The sequence below is a fragment of the Calliphora vicina genome, chromosome 2 (assembly GCF_958450345.1).
Source record: "Calliphora vicina chromosome 2, idCalVici1.1, whole genome shotgun sequence".
Classification (NCBI taxonomy): domain Eukaryota; kingdom Metazoa; phylum Arthropoda; class Insecta; order Diptera; family Calliphoridae; genus Calliphora; species Calliphora vicina.
Genome location: NC_088781.1, coordinates 133744202 through 133768952, shown reverse-complemented (window position 1 = coordinate 133768952; position 24751 = coordinate 133744202). Strand labels below are relative to the sequence as shown.

General features: G+C 31.7%; 4 protein-coding genes across 5 annotated transcripts in view; 2 read left to right on the top strand and 2 right to left on the bottom strand.

The window, feature by feature from the left end:
• Positions 1-15587, top strand: part of LOC135952111 (non-lysosomal glucosylceramidase) — a 31865-nt gene extending 16278 nt beyond the window's left edge. Inside the window, exons 2-10 of one of the 2 annotated variants that reach the window (XM_065501912.1) lie at positions 4290-4565; positions 10635-11197; positions 11257-11512; positions 11575-11697; positions 11753-11867; positions 11926-12295; positions 14554-14761; positions 14824-15070; positions 15127-15587. In XM_065501912.1, the coding sequence (XP_065357984.1) occupies positions 4290-4565; positions 10635-11197; positions 11257-11512; positions 11575-11697; positions 11753-11867; positions 11926-12295; positions 14554-14761; positions 14824-15070; positions 15127-15528 (2560 nt within the window). In that variant the 3' untranslated portion in view covers positions 15529-15587. The remainder of the gene's footprint in view (positions 1-4289; positions 4566-10634; positions 11198-11256; positions 11513-11574; positions 11698-11752; positions 11868-11925; positions 12296-14553; positions 14762-14823; positions 15071-15126) is intronic. The other variant, XM_065501913.1, reaches the window with a different exon arrangement.
• Positions 15588-17145: 1558 nt separating this feature from the next.
• On the bottom strand, positions 17146-18650 carry mTTF (mitochondrial transcription termination factor). Its single transcript, XM_065499797.1, has 3 exons — positions 18160-18650; positions 17663-18095; positions 17146-17601 (listed from the first exon to the last, which is right to left on the bottom strand). Exons 1-3 carry the CDS (start codon positions 18593-18595, stop codon positions 17181-17183), a joined length of 1290 nt encoding a protein of 429 aa, XP_065355869.1. The 5' UTR covers positions 18596-18650; the 3' UTR covers positions 17146-17180.
• Positions 18651-19619: 969 nt separating this feature from the next.
• LOC135951107 (uncharacterized) lies at positions 19620-21187 on the top strand. Its single transcript, XM_065500689.1, has 2 exons — positions 19620-20558; positions 20620-21187. Exons 1-2 carry the CDS (start codon positions 19629-19631, stop codon positions 21100-21102), a joined length of 1413 nt encoding a protein of 470 aa, XP_065356761.1. The 5' UTR covers positions 19620-19628; the 3' UTR covers positions 21103-21187.
• Positions 21188-22215: 1028 nt separating this feature from the next.
• LOC135951268 (defense protein l(2)34Fc-like) lies at positions 22216-22898 on the bottom strand. The gene is made up of 2 exons (XM_065500887.1): positions 22523-22898; positions 22216-22455 (listed from the first exon to the last, which is right to left on the bottom strand). The coding sequence occupies exons 1-2, from the start codon at positions 22832-22834 to the stop codon at positions 22288-22290; spliced, it is 480 nt and encodes a 159-aa protein (XP_065356959.1). The 5' UTR covers positions 22835-22898; the 3' UTR covers positions 22216-22287.
• Between the last annotated feature and the right edge of the window lie 1853 nt (positions 22899-24751).

The following is a 24751-nucleotide window of genomic DNA, read 5'->3' as shown; positions in this document are numbered from 1 at the left end:
GATACCAAGGAACTCTGCACACTCGGAAATCCAGTCAGAGCTTATTATAATGCTCATAATACGGCGCACCTATTTTAAAGGTTTTTTTTTATGCCGATTATTTTGGACGGATTCACACTCTTAAACACTACATTATTGGAATTATTCGTGATATAAAGCCAAAATTGATCGATCTTTAGTGAACTAAATTCTTAATTTGAACTACATTCTCAAAAATCGAATAAGTTTCAACACCTTATAAAAGGTGTTCATCCAGGAGGGTGAAAAAAGAAAATTTCCCCCACTCAAAACCGAAAAGTAAGAGAGCTATATTTGGATGTGCCGAATCTTATATACGCTTCACCAAATTATACTTTAAAATAATTTTTTTTAAAATATTTTTAGGTAAACAAAATTTTTATTTTTTTTCATTGTTTTTCAAAATTTGTTTTCCAATTTTTTTTCGAATTTTTTTTTAAAAAGTTTTTTTCAATATTTTTTTTTAATTTTAAAAAAAAATAATTATGAAAAAAATTTTTTTATTTTTCCCGATTTTGACCCATTGTAGGTCCAACTTATTATAGCCTTATATACATCGTTGCAATGGACTTTGAGTCTATTATTAGATATTTTTGTTTTTATTAAATTGTTTTTCGAATTTTTTTTGAAAGTTTTTTTTAATTTTTTTAAAAAAACTATATGAATTGTTTTTTTTTAAATTTTTTTTTTTTGAAAAAAATTTATACAAAAAATTTTTTAAGGCATTTAAGGATTTTGACCCATTCTAGGTCCAACTGATAGCCTTATATACATCATTGCAATGGCCTTTGAAATATCTATTATTAGATATCCATATTGTCTATATTAATGACTTAGTAATCCAGATATAAATAGATCAAAAATAAGCCAAAAATATCTCAGCCAGATATAAGGATTTTGTCGATTTTAAACAGCAACCGAACCGGAAGAATTCCCCATATATTGATGTATGAATCATGTATTTAAGTTATTTTGGGGCTACGGAAAGTTGATTTCAACATACAGACAGACATACGGATAGATGGACATGGTCTCGACAACCTTGATTTTTTTGCCTATGTCATTAATATAGAATATGGATATCTAATGATATATATTTCCAAGTCCATAGCAAGGGAGTATATAAGGTCAAAGTAGGTAAAAACAAGTAAGAAAGTATGGCATATAATACCCTACACTAAGTAAAAGAGCAAAAACATTTTTCTTTTAAAATTTCAATAATTTATATTTTTGAGTGATTTTCGGAAGTGGGCCTTATATGGGGGCTATGACCAATTATGGACCGATCACCATGAAATTAGGTCGTGTGATTTATGTCTATATGAAAGTTTACTATGTTGAATTTTGTGAGTATACCAAAATTTTTAAGCGATTTATGCACGTTAAAGTGATTTTCGGTAGCGGGTCTATTGGGAGCTATGACTAATTATGGACCGATCGTAACAAAATTTGGTAACATGAATTTTGTATATGTAAAACTTATTTGGAGCGCAATTTGTGGAGATACGTTTATAAATTAAACATTTATGACCGATAAAGTCCAATTTCGGAAGGACATTTGTATGGGGGCTAGGTGAAATAATCGACCGATTTCAGCCAGTTTCAATAGGGCCGAAAAAATAATCGAAATATCTTCAAAATTGCGACCTGTACATGGACAGCCAGCCAACCAGACGGACGGACGGACATCGTTTAATCGACTCAGAAAGTGATTCTAAGTCGATCGGTATGCTTTAAGGTGGGAAAAATATTTTTTACACCTATTTTTTTTCACCAAAAAAATTTTTTTAAATTATTTATATGGGAATAGAAAATTAATAGACAAAATAAGAATTGTGCTAAATTTCCCAATTATTGATAAATTCACTGACATTTATTGTTGGGGGATAAGCTAGATCCTATGAGCATTTCACTGGTTGCTTAGGCCGGATCATCGGGAAACCTTTTCCCAAAAGGCTTTATTAGAAAACCTAAAGATATTATACAAATCAAACTATAGAGTGAATGAGAATTACAGACACTCATGCTTTATTTGTAAAAATATCAAACAATAAACCGTGATTTTATCTTTTCTTATTCCCTGATAGATATTTCAATGTCCATTGCAACGATATAAGGCTATATTAAGTTGGACCTACAAAAAAATTTAAAAACAAAAAATTTTTTTTTTTTGAAAAAGTTTTTTGGAAATTTTGTTTTAAATTTTTTTAAAAAAAAAAATAAAAAAAATTTTCAAAAAAATTTGAAAACAGATATTAAAAAAATCACGAAATTCACGAAATTTTTCGTTTTTGTCTCAAGTCAATGGCTGTCAAACACAAACTAAATGACGCAGCTTGTTCAAATTTTGACAGATGTCAACTGATCTTTGCAAGGGTGTATATAAGTCCAAAGCAAGTCGGACCTACAGTGGGTCAAAATCGGGGAAAATATTTTTTACACCGAATTTTTTTTGTTTCAAAATTTTTTTGAAAATTAAAAAAAAAAAATAAAAAAAAAAAATTTTGAAAACAGAAATTAAAAAAAAAAATTTTAAAATTCACTTTTTTCATTTTTGTCTTAAGTCACGCGGTAGTCTATCAATGGCGGTCAAACACAAACTAATTGACGCAGCTTGTTCAAATATTGACAAGTGCCAACTGACCTTTGCAAGGGCGTATATAAGGCCAAAGTCAGTCGGACCTACAGTGGGTCAAAATCGGGAAAAATATTTTTTACACCGATTTTTTTTTTCAACAAAAAATTTCTTTTTAAAAATTTTGAAATGAAAAAAAAAAAAAATTTGAAAACAGAAATTAAAAAAAATCACTAAATTCACTTTTTTCATTTTTGTCTCAAGTCACGCCGTAATCTACAATGGCTGTTAAACACAAACTAAATGACTCAGATTGTTCAAATTTTGACAGGTGTCAACTGACCTTTGCAAGGGCGTATATGAGGCCAAAGTAAGTTGGACCTACAGTGGGTCAAAATCAAGGAAAATATTTTTTACACCGAATTATTTTTTCAACAAAAATTTTTTAAAATATTAAAAAAAAGAAAATTTAAAACTTAAAAAATTTTTTTTTTAAAAATTAAAAAAATTTGAAAACAGAAATTAAAAAAAAATTTGAAAATTCACTTTTTTTAATTTTTGTCACAAAAAAATTAAAACAGAAATTAAAATTTTTTTTTTTAAATTAAAAAAAAAAATTGAAAATTCACTTTTCATTTTTGTCTCAAGTCACGCGGTAGTCTATCAATGGTTGTCAAACACAAACTAAATGACGCAGCTTGTTCAAATTTTGACAGGTGTCAACTAACAGGAGCAGTGTTGCCACTTTTTCACCCGCCCTAGTAATAAAATTTACTTAAGGGATTTTTTTAAAAAAAATGTAGGATTTGCGGGATTTTTGTGTTTAGAATAGTTCTTTTGTGGTGTTTTTTTAAAAAATTTTGAATGTAGTCAACTGACAGATGCCTGTTGACAGGAGCAGTGTTGCTCTTTCAGTTAAGAGGCGGGAAATTTAAAAAGTCATGGACTTTTTAATCCGCCGTATTAACAAAATTTCCTTGAACGATATTTTTTAAAAAATGTAGGATTTCCGGATTTTTGTTTTTTTGTTGTTGTAGTGATTCCTACTATTAGATTTATATTGAAAAATTTCTTTAACAGCTTTATGCAAAATCCTTATAATTTTGAAGTACTTTTAAAGCTTTAACACAAACTCTTAGGCTTTTAAGTATTTTAAATACATTAAGATTAAGATGTATCCCTAAGGGTGCTACAGCTAAGTGGTAAAGGAAAACCATAGAGAGAAAATTGTAAAAATTATGATACAAAGTTTAAGCTTGTACTAAATTTAAATAAAAAAAATTTCACTTTTCATATAATACAGCAGCTACTAAATCTCGTTTGCCATCAGCAAATGAGAATGTTCTTGACTTTGAAGCATTATTGACCTTTAAAATAAATATAGAGGAAAAACCATGATAAAGAAACCCAACAAACACTTGCTAAAATATGTTGGTATGTAAAGTAATCTCATGTGTATAAAATTGTATGGTTAACAAAGATATTGAGTAAAAAATAAAAAATAGAAAGACTTGGTAACATAAAACAATTTGCTTACAACATTGCTGCCAACATCAACTAACATGACATCATCATTAATAGAAAGAGCAGAAGTAGAGCAAAGAAACGAATGTCTAACACTGTTTTCCTTTTCACATTTGATATTTGAAACCATGTTGTCGTTTTTGCTCATTCCTTTTGTGTTGTCTATTTCCAGATATGCTGCCTACTATTGGAAAGTGTCACGTGAGGGCAGACGCTGTTACATGGACTACTATTACATGGAACATGGCAAACAAATTTATGGTGTACCCTTGGGTGGCATTGGCAGTGGCACCATAGGTCGTGGTTATGCTGGAGAATTTTGCCGTTTCCAAATGCGTCCGGGTATTTATGAATACAACACTGTGCAGGCCAATCAATTTATAGTGACAATTAAGAATCAACAAGATGAAACTATCTTTCAAAGTCTACTCTCGAAATCAAATGCCAGGTGGGTGAAGAGAATGCCAAGAGATTATAATTAAAAATGTTGATTCAATGTGGTTAATTTGTGGATTGTACATTTGACACCTGTTGTGCCAGTTTGACAGCAGTGTAATGCAGTGTTGAGTTTTGTGTTGTTTTGACAGTACACTGTTAAAAATTGTATGGCTTGTTTTGCATTCTTTTTATTTAAATGTTTATTACAAATGTCATGTTTAACTTTTTAGGTCATTTATTTACAATTTTACATTTGTAATTTGCTTGTTATATACCCAAATTCCTTTTATTTATATTAATACATATTTAATATCCCTCAGGACCTTATGTCATGTATTAAATTTGCATGTTCTTCTTATTTTTTCTTTCTTCATTTTCCCTATTTACTTTTTTTATAATTTATTTTCATTGTTATGTGTTTTGCGTCGTACCTCCTTTTCTCTTTCCAAATATGATGTCAATTTTCCTGTTTTGTTTATACAATTTTATTTACAAACTAGGATTTTATTTTATTTTCCATTTATATGACTAAATGTCTAGTCAATTGTATAAAAAAAACTTTACAGATTACTTACCACTTGCGTAATCGCAGACATGATTGCCCTAAAGACTAGACATTTGAAATATTAGCAAGTTTCTTAAATGCTAAACCTTGAATAAATTCATGAGAGAATTTGGTGGCATAATTATTTAGGACAAGAAAAATTCTTTATTACAAAATTATTTGGGCTTTGTATGAAAGAAATCAGCCAAAATTACTTAAAAACAAGTAAGAGAGCTATAGAAAACTTCTCGAAAGCATGTCTGACAGAATTATTGAAGATTTGGATCCCGAAGATATCTGGGGTCTTCCGAAAATTGATTTCAACAGACAGGCAGACGGACAGACAGACATGAAGGGTATAAAAAGCCCCGCTGAAGCACATCGATTAACTACTCTCCACAGCTTATGGTGAATGGGTTCCTTCGGTTTCAATGTGCGAGATATCTTTTGTTCGGTTCAGAAGTGGTGATTTTGACACGGAATATAAAGATCGTCCAGGACAGCCAAACAAGTTTTAAGACCAAGAATTACAGGCATTATTCCATGACGATTGTTGTGTAACGCAACAAAATCTTGCTAAATCATTGGGAGCTACTCAAGCAACAATTTAAAAATGTTTGCGAGCACAAGGATTCATTCAAAAGCTAGGAAATTGGGTACCATACGAATTGAAGCTGAGAGACCTTGAAAGACGATTTTGAATGTCCGAAATAATGTTTGAACGCTATAAAAGAAAATAATTTTTGCAGCGAATCATTACTCGAGATGAAAAATGGATCCATTAGCTGAATCCACAAATATCCAATTATCCATGGGCTAAGGTAATTCTCTATATTTGGCGGGAGCAAAAGCGGCCTATCTATTATAAGCTGCTGAAATCTGGCTAGACCATTACAGGGAACCTGTACCGAACGATTTCGTTTGAAGCGATCATTGACCGAAAAACGCCCAGAACATGACACCATAATAATACATCATAAAAACGATCGGCCACATGTTGCAATACCTGTTAAATACTATTTAGAAAGAAATGCTGGGGAAGTACTTCCTCACCCGCCTTATAGTCCAGACATTCTTCGTCAATACTATTTGTTTCGATCGATACAGAACGCTCTCTCTGAGATACGCTTCAATTTGGAACACAGTATCCGATATTGGCTTGATTCGTATTTCGGCTCAAAATATGAGCAGTTCTCTTGGCTCGGAATCGATATGTTGCCAGAAAGATTGCAAAAGTTCAGATATACTCCAACTCACTCATAACCCGCTGTTAATATTTTTATACACAGTGCCATCTTCTAGAAGTCTCATGAATAATCTAACGGAAAAAAATCGAATTTCCACAATGATCACCTAATGCTTTTAAAGCAGCTTCACAATTAATGTTGTCATTCTTATAAACAGCGTGCTATCAACATTGTTGATAAGTTGAAGGTTCAGGTTCTACAATAGTTCCTGAATATCCTATTGTCAGGAAACGACTTATGTAACCCGACATCTTTCAATTAGTTCATATCTTCCCAATACTGAGGTTTTTAAGCAAACCAAAGCAATGCTCTCAGTATTGCAACCGGATCTTTCAATATAACGAACGTGGATAAAAAGATAAAATGCGATCTAGTCCTTCCTTTCCTTTTCCTACTACTGCACTACGTCTACACTTAATCACAGAATACACCAAAGACAGCCCAATTTTGAATAAAAAATTCCCCGGTAGTTTTTTCGCATTGAATTTGAATAGGAAAAATGAGAAAAGGGAAAAAACTCCCGGGGAATTTTTATTCATAACTAGATTCGCCCGGTAGCATTTACTAATGTTAGTTCTTCAAGTTTCTCCAACCCGCATACTCCTTCCTGTTATTATTTCTTTGCAAATAAAATATCTAAATTTGTACTGCATACTTTAGGGAGCTTTTTTTATTACAGTTGACTGGACTCAAAAAGAAATTTCCAAATTTTTCTCGGAATTTTTAAATTTTGTTTCTTTACAAACCATCTCCTGAAAATTTGGAATCATTTTTATATATATAGATTGGGCTGAGAATGAATGGAAACATAAGGGTTCTACTGAATCAGAAGGAAATAAACCGACTACATAAGTAATTCCTCAAATCTCCACAAACATATAATTGTCAAGAAAATGAATTCTGTTACAAGACATCTTCAACTTCTTTGAAGTTACTGGCTTGAAAATTAATTATCTTAGTGACAGGCAATTTTTTATTGAGCTCAAATATTAAAATAAATGTCGAATTTTCGATCAAGTAAATCTTGTCTCGCTTCACAGCGAATATCACAAGGCTGCTACTGAATTCTAATGAAACTGGGTTCTTGCGTGAATATCTAATCATCACTCTATCCTACGATTTTTAATGCTGACTTAAAAATTATCTTTGTGGCATGCAAGTGTTTGTTGAGTTCAAAGGCCGAAAATCCTAATATTCGACCAAGTCTCTACTCGTTTCAGAGTAAAGATCATAATGCTGCTACTGAATCGAAGAAGATAAACCAACTCAATTCCTGTAGATATAGTCGTCGCTGTGTTGACGACAATTTTATGCCGAATGGATTGTCATGAAAACTAATTTTGTAACACGATATCTCGAACTTGACTCTTTCTTAAGATGTCATATATTCTGGCTTTAGAATTATCTTAGAGTTGTAATGAACGAGTTCCGAATAATTTCAGAGCGAACATCTACTTTTCGTGGCAACGAATGTTGTTACAATCCAAAGGGAAGATATAATGCGACAACAATGTCAAGTGATGGGTTTTGAACTAACACATAAAGACTTTTTGCACAAACTGATCTCCAGGAAAATCTCAAAAAAGAATTTTTCAATATAACTAACATAGATCTTCTTCATGATGACACCATGATCTCGACGTTTCCACAACACTTGTGTTATTTTGATAAACACCAAAATCCACGGAGTGTCTTTTCACTTTAAGGACTAAACTAATAACTAGGGTAATTGATCTCTTCTCAATTACACAACCAAGGTTTTCAAACAAACCAAAGCAATTATCTCTGAGTATCGCATCCGGATCATCTTTATGATGAGATCAGTTATATCCAGGATATCCAAAATTTAGCATATTTTATCATTGAGTCGCTTTTCACTTCGTTGACTAAGAATTAAGCATGGTATTTGACAAATCCTTTGAAAGGTATTAAAATCTATAGACGTCACTTCTCGATTATAATCTCTACTTAATATGGATTAACATTTTCATCGGAATTTAATAGTGAGAATTAATAACGGCCCAAAATAATCCGCTCTGTATCACAACGAGATCTGTTTAGTTAACTCTCCTGGATTATCAATATTAGGAGTACATCTCTATCTCCTTAGGATCATCTTCATTAGAAGTTCAGCTGTCGACTTTGTCACAACCGACTTTGTCAAGGTGACGAAGTTGAATCATCTGCATTAAGATTATATCTTCATCTCATTAGGAACATTTGCTTTAAGAGTACAGTTAACGATCTGCTAGAACATCCCTTATGCCTAGTCAATCCATGTTGCTGGATAATCTTGTGCCTATGCGCTATTCATTGCTTGCTTAAACGGTCCCAAATAATCCACACTTTATCACAACTGAATGTGAACAAGACGAACCTGGATTATACTCATTTGGAGGAGTACAGGAGTACAGCCGTTGGTCTGATAGAACATACCACCTGCTTAGTCACTTCAACCATTTGATTCTTATGTCGGGGTAATAAGTAAGTTCCTATGAACCTAAATAAAGGATGAAGGATTATAAATGGCCCAAAACAATCTATTCTGTATCACAAACGAATGTCTCAAGAAGACGAACCTTGATCATCTTCATTAGGAGTATATCTTCATCTCATTACGATCATCTTCATTACAAGTGGAGTTCGAAACCTCTTAGGAAAATCTTAAAGGTTCTTGACAAAATATTCCTATAGTCTTGTTAGTACATCTTCGTATCATTAGGATCATCATCATTAGGAGTACAGCTGTCGATCTGACAGGACATACCAACTGCTTAGTCACTTCAACCAATTGATTCTTCTGTTCGGGGATAAGTAAGTTCCTATGAACCTAAATTTTCAGTGGAATTTAATGGTTAGGATTATAAATTATCCGAAAGACTCCACTCTGTATCACAATTGAATCTATCAAGAACCATGAACCTGTATCATCTTTATTAGGAGTATATCCTCATCTGGAGCTCGAAACCTCCAAGAAAAATCTTAACGGTTCTTGACTTAATAATATGGCTTCAAAATCTTCCTATAGTCTTAAAGCTCTTAAGTTTGCCATTCGCCATTTGGTCTGATGTGACGAGCTTGGATTATATTCATTATGGATTATATTACATCTGTCGATCTGACAGAACATACCACCTGCCTAGTCACTTCAACCATTTGATTCTTATGTTGGAGGATAAGTATGTTGCTATTGACCTAAATTTTCAGCGTCATTTAGTGATTGGGATTATAAATGGACGAAAACAATCAACTCAGTATCAGAACCGAATGTGTCAAGAAGATGAATCTGGATCATCTTCATTAGGAGAATATCTTCACCACATTAGGATCATTTTTATTACGGAAAATCTCAAAGGTTCTTGACTTAATAATATGGCTTAAAATGTTTGCCATTTGGTATAAGTATCACTACCGAATATGTCACGAAGACGATCCTGGATCATTTTCATTAGGAGTATATCTTCATCTCATTAGGATCATCTTAATTCTGAGGGGAGCTCGAAACCTCCAAGGAAAATCTCAAAGGCTCTGGACTGAATAATATGGCTTCGAAATCTTCCTATAGTCTTGAAGAGATTTTCATGTTTACCATTTGGTGTAAGAATTGAAATAGCTCTTCCTTAACCTCTCAAAATTCTAAAATATTCCAATTTCTTCAAGGTTCCTGACTTAATAATATGACTAGTTAAAGCAGAAGTGTAAAGAGAGCTATTTTTGAACCCATGTAAGCCAAATTTTTTCATAGACATTTTAAACAAATAATTTATAATTTCCCATTCAATAGAAAACTTCTTTCTAACTACCTAAACATTCATCATAAACTAAATAACCACCTTATTAACTTTGTGTTTACCCAAACATGTTCCAAAACCGCTCGATTGCATGTCAAAAATAATTACCCTACAATGAAGATTGTATAACTACATTGTAACTTGTAATAAAAGCTACAAATAACCCTGGTCTTGATCTCTAACTAAATCCTACTAAATAAATGGTTGGTGTCTCCACTAAATAACATAGTTTTAAACCTTTATTTCAACTCTAATTTATTTATCATTTGTTTTTCTTCTTATTTTCTTTACTTTTGCCTACAAACAATCACCAAATTCACAACATATTCACTATGATTTGCAAATTGTTTTTAAATGAAATTTCAAAACTTATGGAATGAATTGGATAATGGATAAACTGGCTTAATTTTTAAACACGAACATAAAAATTGGTTTTGGGTTTGTTAAAATTTGAAATACCCGATATTTTACTTTTGGTTTTCTGTAATAAATTTTAGAGTAAATAATAAGTTTGTTAAATGTCGTTTACCCAATTGCAGTAACAATCGTGCCAAGCAGCCTCTAAACACTTGGCAGTCCCAGTTAGATGATGCCAAATGTATTTACACTGGCTTATATCCCAGATCTTGGACCGAATATGATCTCTCCGAATATGGTGTACGTTTGGTGTGCCGTCAGATATCGCCTGTAATGCCTCACGACTACAAAGATTCCTCTTTGCCCTGTGCTGTGTTTGTATGGTCGGTGGAAAATGTGGGTGAGGAGGAACGCACTGTTTCCATTACATTTACGTTTAAGAATGGCACTGGCAATAAGAAACAGGATTTAGAGGGAGCCGCCTCCTCTGAACTTTTCTCGGAGGGTAATGCCAAAGGTGTTACAATTAATCAAAAGATTAATGATATGCCCTGTGCTTATAATTTGGCTTGTCGTGTTTTGCCCGAAATCAATATCACCAGATGTTTACAATTTGATCCCAGTGGCTCCGGAGAACAATTGTGGCAGCAGCTAAAGGATCAGGGTCAGCTTAATGAGGAAACTGCTGATGAAACTTTGAAAAGTAAGTTGTTTACACTTAGCTTTTCCAATAATTACATTAAATTGTTTTATTATCCTCAGCCAAAGATTTGGGTGTGGCTATATGCGCCCGAGTTTCGGTCAAGCCTAAAACTTCTCATGACTTGGAGTTTGTTTTGTGTTGGGACATGCCCATTATACATTTTCCCAAGAAGCTGAAGGCCCATACACGCTACTATACCAAATATTTTAATGCCTGTGGTGATTCGGGACCCAAAATATGTGAATACGCCTTAAAGCACTACTCCAGTTGGGAGAAGGCCATAGATAATTGGCAAAAGCCAATATTAAATGATGAGTAAGTTGTTTAAAAACCCAAACCATTAATTATTGTATAATTAATCGTTCTTTAATTTATAGAGGCCTGCCTGATTGGTATAAATGCGCCATATTCAATCAGCTTTATTTTATATCCGATGGTGGTTCCTTGTGGTTACTGTGTGATTCCTCTTTGGGTCAAGATTTGGAGAACAATGATCCCCGGTAAGTTAAAAACAAATTAAACAAACAAATTCTTTAACTCTATACAAATTTCCAGACATGCTTATGGCCGTTTTGGTTATTTGGAGGGCCATGAATATCGCATGTACAACACCTATGATGTGCATTTCTATGCCTCACCAGCCCTAGCCCATTTATGGCCCAATTTACAGGTTTGTTTAGTTTTAAACTTACAGTAGTATAAAATAATATCTATTATATTTTCTGCAGATCAGCTTACAATATGATTTCAAAGATGCCATTGCCGCCAATCTTACCGACACCCGCAAAATGTTATACGATGGCAAGGTAATGCCTCGTAAGGTTAAGAATTGTGTGCCCCATGATTTGGGCGATCCGGATGAGGAACCTTTCACCCTGATCAATTGTTATAATATACACGATGTCAATGATTGGAAAGATTTGAATACGAAATTTGTCCTCCAAGTTTATAGAGACTATTATGTGTTGAATGAATTGGCCCAGGCTCAGTCGGATAATCAGAGTAAATTTAGTTCCATTGAGTTCATTGATAAGGAGAGCTTGTATGAGATGTATTCGCAGGATAATAAGCGTAAGAATTCGGTGGAGGATAAGAAAGGTAAGATGGGAATAGATTATAACATTTACATTTTGGAAAAGAGGTCTGAGGTATAAGCAAACTTCGGAAATCTACGACGCTAGTTTTTCCCTTATCTTATTACACATTCTTATATTCAGCTCTATCGTGAAAAACATGTGAAATTTATGTATGTTCCCATGAAATATCAATTTCCCTCGAAGGCAAAATTGCTATCGTGATATTCCCCTAAACATTTCATTCACAATAGTTGATTTTGTTTGTAACAGCTGTATATTGTTTACAAAATTCCATCTAAAAATTTCACGTGAACGAATATGGGAAAAGGGAACATATTTCATGTGAAATATTGATGAAGACCCTAAGATTTAAGTGAACTTCTGAATTGTTGAAAAAATATTTTTTCTCAGTAAATTATATCCAGTATTTCCGTCATCGTATTATGACTAGGTCTCAACTCTTTTTGAGGAGTTGTACTTTTTGTAGCAGTTCCACTGTAATCGAGAGTTCTTTACTGCTAAAAAAAACTTTCAGTTGATACAACGCTGGATTGACAATCTATAACCAGTGAAACTTGAGTCGTTCCATAGCACTATAGGTAATTTTACACATTTTTGTAGCCAAAACTATAAGGAAACACTGAACAAGATGAAAATTGGTATACGGGGGTTTTCAAGGTTTCTGATTTCGCATCTGAGGTAAAATTTTTCAAATTCAAAATGGCGGATCCAATATGGCGGCTTAAATTTTAAAATGTCTTCTGATTTACATGAAAATCGGTATAAGGGAGTATTCAAGATTGCTGATTTCGAATCTGAGGTAAAATTTTTCAAATTCAAAATGGCGGATCCAATATGGCGTCGTAAATTTTAAAATATCTTCTGATTTGCATGAAAATCGGTATACGGGAGTATTCAAGATTGCTGATTTCGCATCTGAGGTAAAATTTTTCAAATTCAAAATGGCGGATCCAATATGGCGGCTTAAATTTTAAAATATATTCTGATTAACATGAAAATCGGTATACGGGAGTATTCAAGATTGGTCAATTCGAATTTGAGGTAAAATTTTTCAAATTCAAAATGGCGGATCCAATATGGCGGCGTAAATTTTAAAATAACTTCTGATTAGCATGAAAATCGGTATACAGGAGTATTCAAGATTGCTAATTTCGCATCTGAGGTAAAGTTTTTCAAATTCAAAATGGCGGATCCAATATGGCGGCTTAAATTTTAAAATGTCTTCTGATTTACATGAAAATCGGTATACGAGGGTATTCACTATTGCTTATTTCGAATCTGAAGTAAAATTTTTCAAATTCAAAATGGCGGATCCAATATGGCGTCGTAAATTTTAAAATGTCTTCCGATTTACATGAAAATCGGTATTCGAGGGTATTCACGATTGCTTATTTCGAATCTGAAGTAAAATTTTTCAAATTCAAAATGGCGGATCCGATATGGCGGCTTAAATTTAAAAATGTCTTCTGATTTACATGAAAATTACTATACAGGAGTATTCAAGATTGCTGATTTCGAATCTGATGTAAAATTTTTCAAATTCAAAATGGCGGATCCAATATGGCGGCGTAAATTTTAAAATGTCTTCTGATTTACATGAAAATCGGTATAAGGGAGTATTCAAGATTGCTTATTTCGAATCTGAAATAAAATTTTCCAAATTCAAAATGGCGGATCCATTTTTATTTCCAAAACATCAAAAAAAAATGTTTTTTTTCCTTCACTTAAGCCGATTCCTCATTCAAAATATTGCCGCACAACAACAAAATAGTAAACAGCACCATTCTTCTCCTCTTTCTTTTGTTCATCCAACCAAACTTCCGCAAGTTCGTTATTTTTCAAGCGAAGGCTGCCCACGAAAAATGATATTTCTCAAAAAGTGCTAAAAAGTGCAATATGAAATTGACAAATTAAACTCAAAATTCTACATTTAACACGTTTCTGATTGTTTAAACCCTGCCAAATTCGGCCAACTTATTTATAATTTAACCAAAGTGAATTTTTCAGAAAATATTATAAAATTAAAGGTTATTTTTGTTAAAACAGTTTCACATTTGTCAAAAGTCTTTTCCTGGAGAAAAGACTTCCAGTTTATATAGCTTTTGTTATTGACAATCTTAGGGCGAGTGGAATTCGGATGGATCTGGGTCGAATATCCAATTAAATAAAATTTGTGACAAACCCTTAAATATGAAAATAAAAGTTTCCCTAATATTTAAATTACCTTAAGAGTTTCTTTAAAATCCTTAAATTTTCCAGAAAATCGTAAATCCGCCTCCATGTATATTAACGAGACCAATGGCAAAGTCTATCTAATGGATGCCATGACCTATTTAAAAGCCATGTATCCCTCCTGCAAGGCCATAATGGAAAGAACAATAGAATATGATAAGGATAATGATGGACTGATTGAAAATACCAAAATGCCCGATCAAACTTATGATTCCTGGGTAATGGAGGGACCAAGGTAATTGCAAATTTCCACACAAATTTTTATTTTCTATAAAAAAATTTTTGTTTAATTTATAGTTCTTATTGTGCCGGTCTTTGGTTGGCCGCCTTGCAAAGTATGTCCGTTATGTCTACTTTATTGGATCAACCCAACGATTGTTTACGCTATCAGGATATTTTGGAGAAGGGCAAACGTTCCTTAGAGGAGAAATTATGGAATGGCAGTTATTATCGTTTCGATACCTCCAACAGTCACAAGGACACTATAATGGCCGATCAATTGTGCGGTCACTGGTATATGAAGACCTGTGGTTTCGATTATGAGGTGGGATCTAATTAGTAATTAAAAATAAAGTGTTTTTGATTACATATTCTTTACAGATCTATCCCAAAGAAAATGTACGCTCGGCATTGAAACGCATTTATGATAATAATGTTATGGGTTTCCATGAGGGTAATATTGGTGCTGCAAATGGTTTTATAGCTAATGCTGATCCCGAAAAGCCCGGCCATGTGGACACTAGCAGTATCCAGGCTGAGGAAGTATGGCCGGGAGTAACTTTTGCTTTGGCCGCCACCATGATCCAGGAGGGTATGTTTGAAGAAGGCTTCAAAACAGCTGGGGGACTGTATGAAACTATTTCCCAGAAATGTGGCATGAATTTTGAAACTCCAGAGGCTTTTTATGGTGAAAAACGTTATCGTTCTATAGGCTATATGAGACCCTTAAGTATTTGGTCCATGCAGGTGGCCTGGGAAAGACGTAAAGCTTTGAGAGATTAAATTCAGTTAGAGTCACAAGATATAAACACAATTTTATAAAATAGAGTTAATGTGAAAAACCGGCTTTTTTGGCAGTTAGTTAAGGTGCAGTTAAAGTACAATGTCTATTTTTATTTAAATTCTATATTATATACATATTTATATGAAACAAATGATTATATTCAATACCAAAGAGTACAGTACAGTATCCATACTATAGAGTGAACTTAAAGAGCTTGTTTGTTAAAGGCCTCAGCTAAAATGGTTTTTTTCTTTAAGGAAAAACAAAAAAAAGCACAAATTTAGATTAAGTTTTAGAAAGGAAATTTTTAAAAAATATAAAAACAGAATCTAAGGCATAAACTATTTTTGAAAAAAAGGTGCATGTTATTTATTTAATTAAATTTAATTTATTTAAAATTCAGCAAATTACTTACAAAAGACCTTAAATTGTTAAACAATATTTTAAATTATTCGAATGCTTTTGTTATTCCGTTTACTGCTTAGCATTTTTTTTTTTTTTGTTAATTTTAAGTTCATTTTGATTCACAAATGTTTTAGTTCGTGTTTTTTTTAAGTTCCTGTTTGTGTTTAGCTTAAATATTTTAGTTATTTAATACTTTTTTTTGTTTGTTATATGTAAGTTTTTTTTCTATTGAATGTCTTTAAATGCACACAAATTGAGTCATTAAGTGTTTGTTGAGAACAAAAATTGTTGTGTATTATTTATTGTGTTGAAAAATTAATTGGTGTTATATTTAAACAAATACAAAAAAAAAAACTATATATGAAAACTCAATTGATTGAAAACATCTATATATAAAGAAAATATATAAATAAAAACAAATATTTAATCACTAAATAAGCTGGTGTTTTAATTTTCAGTGAATTTAGCAATGGTCCTCAAACTACCGTTAGGTTTAGAGTAACCAACTTGTTTTGTTACTTCACTATTGTGAATGTTACTTTAATAATTCAATTTATAAAAACGACCGTTATATTTAGAGTAACCAACTTATTTGGTTTTTACTTCACTATTGTGAATGTTTTAGAAAAATGTAAACAAAACAATTTATTTGTGTTTATTTGTAAAGAAAATTATTAAAAAAGTAGTAAAGTTATTAATGAAATTGTCGGAAAAAATTAAACAAATTGTAAAAAACAAAATAACAATACTAATGGCTTGATCCAGAAACATGACCGGAAAACAATTTTAAAATTTTTATATAAAAAACTGTTTTCAAAAAAATGTTGAGTGTTTTTCATAAAAAAAGTTTGGTTTTCGGCATACTCAGACCTAACTCAGTTGCCGATAATGCATTAATACAACATGTGATTATTTTTTTGTTTCCGCTGTATGTACAATATATTTATCTATGGTTAAGGGCATAGAGACAACGGAGTTAGGTTTTTGAATGGAAAGCTTCCAATCTTGGTCTTAAAATTCTAAAGAAATAGACAAATTCTATACAGGTGAGTTCAAGTTGTTATTTCATATTGTTCCGGAAGATCCTATTATCATGAGAACGACAGCTACTATTTAAAATGTTTGTATCTGAAACCCAGCGAAGTTACAATTGTAATATAAACCATATTTACTACAAAAATTAAAACAATTCCTCATTTTTTCTTCAAACATTTTATTAAAACTACAACAACATGTTTAAGTCTTATTAGTCTTTTGGAATTTCTGCTTTCACATCCTCATTACCAACAGCTCTATTGGGATTATAACTCTGTTGCCATTGGTTAAGGAATTTTTCATATTCCCGTTTACTGCGACAAACTATAACCAAACTGGAGGGTCTACAACCATACTTCTTCAATTCTTCCATACGCTGTTTGGTGGTCTCCAAACTGTGACACAAAATGCGCGGTACCTGAGCGATTTCATAGCGCGTAAATTTAGCCTCATCCAAAAGATAGTCTAAAACTTCTTTAATTTTCGTAACTCTTACTGTATTAACCTGAGGATGTCTGTCCATAATGGCCTGAGCTTCTTCGGCGCTAAAACCTAAACGTTCGCCTACATACTCGGCCACCGAGGTTTTGCCGCTCAAAACTTCTAGTTCGTCTAAAGAAAGCTGCAATGATCTAAAAATATTTTGAAATTAAAAATCATATAAATTATTTTTTATTTAATTGTAATAAATACTTTTGCAATATCGGCTCCGGACATCTAACCATCCAGGGCATTATCTTATCCTTTTTAGCAAGTAAAGCTCTCTTTAAACGCAATTCCACAGCCCGGGGAGCATAACGAAAACCCCATAAATCTTTTAATATATTCATAGGTTCCACATTGTATTTAATCATGTGCTGCAGGTTCGTTTTAAACATTTCCAATGGCATTTCTAAGACAAACAAACGTTTGGCCAAATATTTTGTGACTATGCAGGGCAATACATTTAGTTGGTCGGCTATAAAATAAACTCGATTACCATTCGACACTTGATTAGCCTCCCTATTTAAGGCAGCCACCAATTTACGTAGTCTGGGTAGTTGTAAACGTAAAAATGGCACAAAATCATTAATATCGCGAAAACCATTAATAGATTTTAATAATATTAATTTCTCACTTAATCTTTCTGCAAATAAAATCATAATAAATATTTATAGCTTTCAATAAAAAATTAATGAAACAAAACTCACTTCTATCTAGAGTTATAAGCCAAGGATATTCTACAAAATTCTGTTTTGTAACCCCCTCCAAACATAAGGTATCCAAGGTGTCCATTAAAGACTTCTGGCGATACGACTTTAGCACCACTTCATCTGTCATTATATGTTCCACCTCTTCCGCGCTGAGACGAAATCTACTGCGTAAAGTTTCTATTAACTTTTTGGCATTGTCTCGTTTTTCTAATTCTGGTTTATAAGGTACTATATATTCAGCATCACCTTCACCTCCTCCAGGTGGCACAGCACACAAATGTTCTGTATTACGTAGTACAGCAGAGCATGTTATGAATCTATGTTGTGTTTGCCGATTAGTTAAATTTGTACATAATGCGTTATTTTTACAAGAAATTTGTTTAGAAGTTAAAACTATAGATCGTTCAAAGGTTTTTATTAAATTACGCCACATTCTCTATTATTTATTTTCTAATAAAATAACATTTTTTAATTGTTTAGGCAAAGAAAAAAAATTAAATCAGCTGTGCTGACAAATTCTATAATTCACAATAAACAACAACATTCACAATAGTATTTATGCACAGATGTGTATAGAGTTACCGGATGGTTATTTATTGATATAGCAGGGAAATAATTACCGTTGATACATGTCGGGATAAAAAGACAATTCGTAATAAAAAAGGTGCAAAAAGCTGAAAATTTTAAACAGTGTCGTTTAATAAGGAATTTTAAACATATTGTTTCCGTCTGTATGTTGCAATCGGTTGCCCCAAATAACTTAGATACATGATTCATACATCAATATACATATCAGGAATTCTTCCGGCAGATATAAGGAAAACACCTCGATTTTTGTCCTATTTTTGATCATTATCTGGATAAGTCATTAATATAGACAATATCTAATGATAGATATTTTAAAGACCTTTCGGTTTTTATATAAAATATAAATTATATTAGAAATTCTCAATTTTATTTGGATTTTTCTTAATTTTATTTAAAATTTTCTCAATTTCAAATGGAATTTTCACAATTTTAAACTGAAGTTTTCAATTTCATTTCTATTTTTCTCAATTTCATATTGAAATTCTTAATTTCCATTGTATTTCTCTCAATTTAAAATAAATGTTTCTTATTTTATTTCGAATTTTCTCAATTTCACCTTCATATCCTCAATTCAATTTGGAAATTCCCAATTAAAAGTAGAAATTCTCAATTTGATTTCGAATTATCTCAATATCAATTTATATTTTAAGTGGCAGCACTCTGGCCATATTTTTATGGTTTTAAATCACAGTAGGCCGGCAATATCGCTGTATAAAAATCATTCACAATAGTTTATAAACAAATAAATTCATCTGTAAACAATTTTTTTGTATTGTTTGGAATAATTTGCATGATTTTTTTTATTTAAAACAATTAAGGTAATATACCCTAGCATTATTTTACCAAAAATAATCTATTTAATCAAAATTTTAGTTAACATGTCCAACGATTTGTGTTCACCTTTTAATTGTAACATTTGTTTAATGTTAAAAAACCACCAGCCAGAGGAGCAACAAAATTCCGTACCGCCCAACGAGACCTTTCAACATTTATTAACCTGCAGTGGCTGTCAATTGGTAAAATATTGCAATAGACAACATCAAAAACTAGACTGGCCCATACATAAACAATTTTGTCAAGCTGTGCTTAAAGTAAAGCAGAATTTAAATGTATCGCATCCCTTTTATATAGCAGGAGTACCACAACTTAGAGAAGACATAGAAAAATCTATAATACAATTAAAATATTTATTAAGAAATGCCTTGGGCCGATGTTTAGAATATCAGGAAGAAGAGCTGAGCTCATTTCCGCCATTCTGTGCTCAGTGTTTTAAGTTAAAAAATCTTAAAGTTATTTGTATGAAATGTAACAGCCAAGCCTATTGTACGGAGCAGCATAGAGCGTTGCATGAGGAAAAGCATGCTAAAGTCTGTGGTTTATTAAAACTATATTATTGTCCTTATAAAGTTCAGCCTGCAAAGGATGACTTGTGTTTGCAGTTTAAAAGTCATTTTAACGATTTTAAAAAACTTGATCTTGTGGAGTGTTTTGAAAAAGTATTTTCTTTAAAGTTGCCTTTAGACCCCTGCCAAAGTTTAAAGAATTACCAAATGTTTTCATTAGCAGCCGATTTTAGTTGTATTATGTCTATTTGTTACACTATAAATCATTTGGATGTACAGAATATGGATTTATGTAAATTTAATATTTTTGTATTGGGAGCCAGTATTGAGGCAGTCTTGTGGTTTCGTGAAATTCACTGTAAATTGTTTTTTATGCAAAATCCCCAAATCACAGAACTGGTGTTGGATTTTATAGGTCCCGAGGTAGTGGAACCTGCTTATACAGAGTTAAAATTTACTTTTATGGTAAGATTATTATTCATCTACTTTATTTAAAACAAAATTTAAACATATTTTATTATTTTAGGGTACTGAACGTTTGATAAAGTTTAAAATCTATAATGGCCTTTTCCAAGACTACTGTAGATATTATAAAGTTAAACCCTCTTTAATGGTGGCCTTTAATTGTGGGTTTTCGGAATTTTCTCAATGTTATAACTTGTCACCAACTATAACCAGCTTAAATAGTGTGGAACCATTGGACTTGCCCTATAATAATATTAATGCTAAGGATACTTGGTTTCAAGGACTCATAGAAATTTTACAAACCTTTGATACGCCCATTGTGTTTACATCATTCACCGAACAGGAATCACAATTTGATTTTGCAGCTTTACAAAATGCAGCCGTTAAGCAAAGGTTAAAAGTACACATTGATCGTATTTTTAAAGTGTCTAAAAATCCTTATCATGACTTGCGTCCCTTAAGGCAGTGGTATACGCGTGATAAAGAAGAGTTTTACTATCGGAATGGTTATATACAGGCAATACGCACTAAATTGGAACAGTAAGTTTAAACTTATTTTTGTTTTTTGGTTTTGAATTATGTTTTTTTTAATTGCTTTTTAGTTAAATATGTATATTTATTGTGTTCTTGTTTTATTTCTATCGAAAAATTGTTTATGAAAATTATATACAAAATACTACACTCATTAAATCCTACAAAAGTAGGGGTAGAAAGAAATTAAAAGAAAAAACTATTACAGCAATAATGAAATAGCTTAATTCTATTTTTTAATTATGCTGATATTTGCAATGTTATCAGTGTTATTTAAAAATAATGTAGTTTGATTAAGAGCATTATCAGCTAAGGTGTGGGGAACCACAGCACAAATATATTGCAAAGCCAGATGTTATCATAAGCAATTTGCTTGCATTTTGACTAATTAACAATGCCAAAAGTACAATAGATCATACCGTCATTTCGTCGGCTATTTATGGATTGACAGCCTATTTCAGTTTTATTATTAAAAAAAAAAATTTTATAAAAAGAAATCAAGTGATCACTGATTATTGAGCCTTTATTTAAGGATATACCGTTGTTATATGTTATATTTGAAAATCGATTATTATTGATTATAATCCTTTTCTCTATTTAGATAATTTTAGTTTTTCATTAAAAAAATCTATTTTAAATGAAAAAATCAACTGATCGCAGGTGATCATTCATTTCTTTATTTTCTCTATACAGTCAAATTTAGTTTTTTATTAAAAATTAAAAAAAATAGAAATCTAGTGATCACAAATTATCATTCTTTCCTCATTTAAAATGGAATTTTTATGAAAAATCAAGTGATCTCAGATTATCATTATTTTCTCTATACAGCCAATGTTATTTTTTCTTTAAAAAACATAGATTTTTGATGAATAAATAAGGTGATCATAGAGGATTTTTCTTTGGGCCTTTATTTACGGATCTACAGTTTTAGATTTTCCTAAAAAAACATCAATTTATGTTGGGAAAAAGTATTTAATTTTTCAAATGGGCCTTTACATACGGATATACAATAGTTTTTCAGTAAAAAAAATCGATTTTTTATGGAAGAATAAAGTGATCACAGATTATCATCCTTTTATCAATTGGGCGATGTTATCAATTTTGAAATTGAAAAATATAAAAGTAATAAGTTTTAATATGCTCAAGTATTTATTTTAAATATTTTTTTGAATACATTTTTTTAAACTTTCTTTAAAATTTATTCTACGGTAACATCCTTGGTTACCTTGCGTTCCCAGAATGTTTTGTAATTTTTCACCACTGTTGCAACAAATTTAACATTTCCCTTATAATCAGCAGGTGCCAACCACTCGAACTCCACACTGGTAATAGGTTTTTTGTCGAACTGGACATGGGTTAAAGTGTCCTAAGGAAAGAAAAATATTCTCCTTAACAAATTCCTTATTAATTATATAACAAAACTTAAAACTTACCCCTTCAGCTGAACAAGTTAAAAGTTGTGATTTGTTGTCTTCGAGTATTTTAAAGGTACCAATGGGTTCTTGTTTGTCATCTTGAGCTTGCAAAACGTAACCCAGGAAATCGTCACCACTCAAGGTGATTTTAATTTTCTCACCCGATTTTACCGCATTCTCGCCCGAAAAGCTATAAGGTGCCTCACCGGTTTGAGGATCAGCATGATGTCCAACACGTAGACCATTAGTACAAACAGCATTTGGAGCTCCTACCGAATGACCCAGGGCAGGTGCAACCAATAAACAGGCAATTAAAATAGCACGAAACATTGTTTTTATTTTATTATAAAAGGTGATGTAAATATCGATCTTATTAGTTTGACTGATGTTACTTAAATGAATATTCTTTGTGATATTTTATTTATATAAATGCATCTTTCCATTATATTTTTTTTTTAATCTTTGTGAATTCTGAGAAAAATGTCAGATAGGAAATTTATACTTCGAAATTGCGTTTCTTAGTAAATAAGTACCTAATAAAATAAAATAAATGTAAAGGTAAGTATTTAACTTAAATATAAATATAGATTTTAATTACAATATACATAAGTATAAAGAATTGTGATCCAAGTAGATGTGAAAATTAATATAGTGCTGATAAGTGTTCCATTTCTAAAGTAAATATAAAAAAGTATTTTATAATATTCCTGTAATAATTGAGTTTTTAATAATATAATTTTTTTTATGTTTTAAATTTTCAGAAAAAACAAGTAAGGCCGAGTAACTTATCAAAATTTTAAACATAATCAATGTTTAAATATATTTTTTTCATACAAAAAATAATATTTAAACATTGATTAAGCTTAAATATGTTTAAAATTTTGATAACTTACCCGGCTATTCGGCTGTACCGAATCTTATATACCCTTCACCAAATTATACTTCAAAATACAAATTTTAAATATTTCTAGGTAAACAAGATTTATTTTTTTTAATTTTTTGCCCAAACAAATTTTTCGAAGTGTTATTTTAATTTTTTCTTTATTATTTTTTTTTTTTAAATTTTTGTTTTCAAATTTTTTTTTTGTGAAAAAAAATTCAGGTTAAAAAATATTTTTTCCGATTTTGACCCATTGTAGGTCCAACTTACTATAGTCTTATATACGTCGTTGCAAAGGTCTTTGAAATATCTATCATTAGATATCCATACTGTCTATATTAATGACTTAGTAATGCAGATATAGGTCAAAAATCGAGTTTGTCCTGGTTTTTTCCTCATATCTCAGCCATTTGTGGACCGATTTTGCTGATTTTGAATAGGAAACTTCTCGAAAGCATGTCTGACAGAATTATTGAAGATTTGGATCCGAAGATATCTGGGGTCTTCAGAAAATTGATTTCAACAGACAGAAAGAGGGACATGGCTTAATCGACTCCGCTATCTATAAGGATCCAGAATGTACCATCCCAATTATGAAAAATTCTCCGGGAGTTTTTTCCCTTCGGCTGGTTGGCCGGACTTCACATACGATTTCTTATGTTTCGGGTTATCGTAATGCATCCATTTTTCATCGCAAGTAATGATTCGGTGCAAAAATGATTTTCTTTCAAGATCTCTCTACTTCAATCCTATTGGGTACCAACTTTTGGATGAATCCTGTTGCTCGCAAATATTTTTAAATTGCTGTTTGAGTAGCTCCCAATGATTTAGCAAGCATCTTGTTGAGTTTGTCAACAGTCTTCATGAAGTAATGGCGAGATTTTTTGGCTGGCCTGTGCGATCTTTGTCTTCCGTGTCAAAATCACTATTCTGAACCGCACAAATCATCTCTCTGGCATATTGAAACTGATGGAACACATTCATCATAAGCTTAGTTGAGAAATCAGTGTGCTTCAGTGGCACTTATTTTTCGAATTAAAGAAGTAAAGCAAAACTTCCCGCATATGTCGCTTTGTTGGCACAAAATTCGACATTCGTACGTCTTTTATATTCCTATTCCAGCTTCAATCGTAGGACTTTATAAAGTCTAATTTCAGCTTCAATTGTACGTCTTTATATAGTCTTACTCAATCGTAGGTCTTTATAAAGTCCAATTTTAGCTTCAATCGTATGTCATTATATAGTCCAATTTCAGCATTAGCCGTAGGTCTTTGAAAAGTCAAATTTAAACTTCAATCGTAGGTGTTTATTTAGTCCAATTTCAGTTGATCTTTATGTAGTCCAATTTAATTTTCTATCCCTTTATA

Coding starts and splice junctions, on each gene's coding strand:
- mTTF (XM_065499797.1), bottom strand. CDS start 18,595: ATGTGGCGTAATTTAATAAAAACCTTTGAACGATCTATAGTTTTAACT. Junction 18,096..18,159: donor GCTTATAACTCTAGATAGAA/GTGAGTTTTGTT, acceptor TTTTATTTGCAG/AAAGATTAAGTGAGAAATTA. Junction 17,602..17,662: donor CCGGAGCCGATATTGCAAAA/GTATTTATTACA, acceptor AAATATTTTTAG/ATCATTGCAGCTTTCTTTAG.
- LOC135951268 (XM_065500887.1), bottom strand. CDS start 22,834: ATGTTTCGTGCTATTTTAATTGCCTGTTTATTGGTTGCACCTGCCCTG. Junction 22,456..22,522: donor TAACTTGTTCAGCTGAAGGG/GTAAGTTTTAAG, acceptor TTCTTTCCTTAG/GACACTTTAACCCATGTCCA.
- LOC135951107 (XM_065500689.1), top strand. CDS start 19,629: ATGTCCAACGATTTGTGTTCACCTTTTAATTGTAACATTTGTTTAATG. Junction 20,559..20,619: donor AGTTAAAATTTACTTTTATG/GTAAGATTATTA, acceptor TTATTATTTTAG/GGTACTGAACGTTTGATAAA.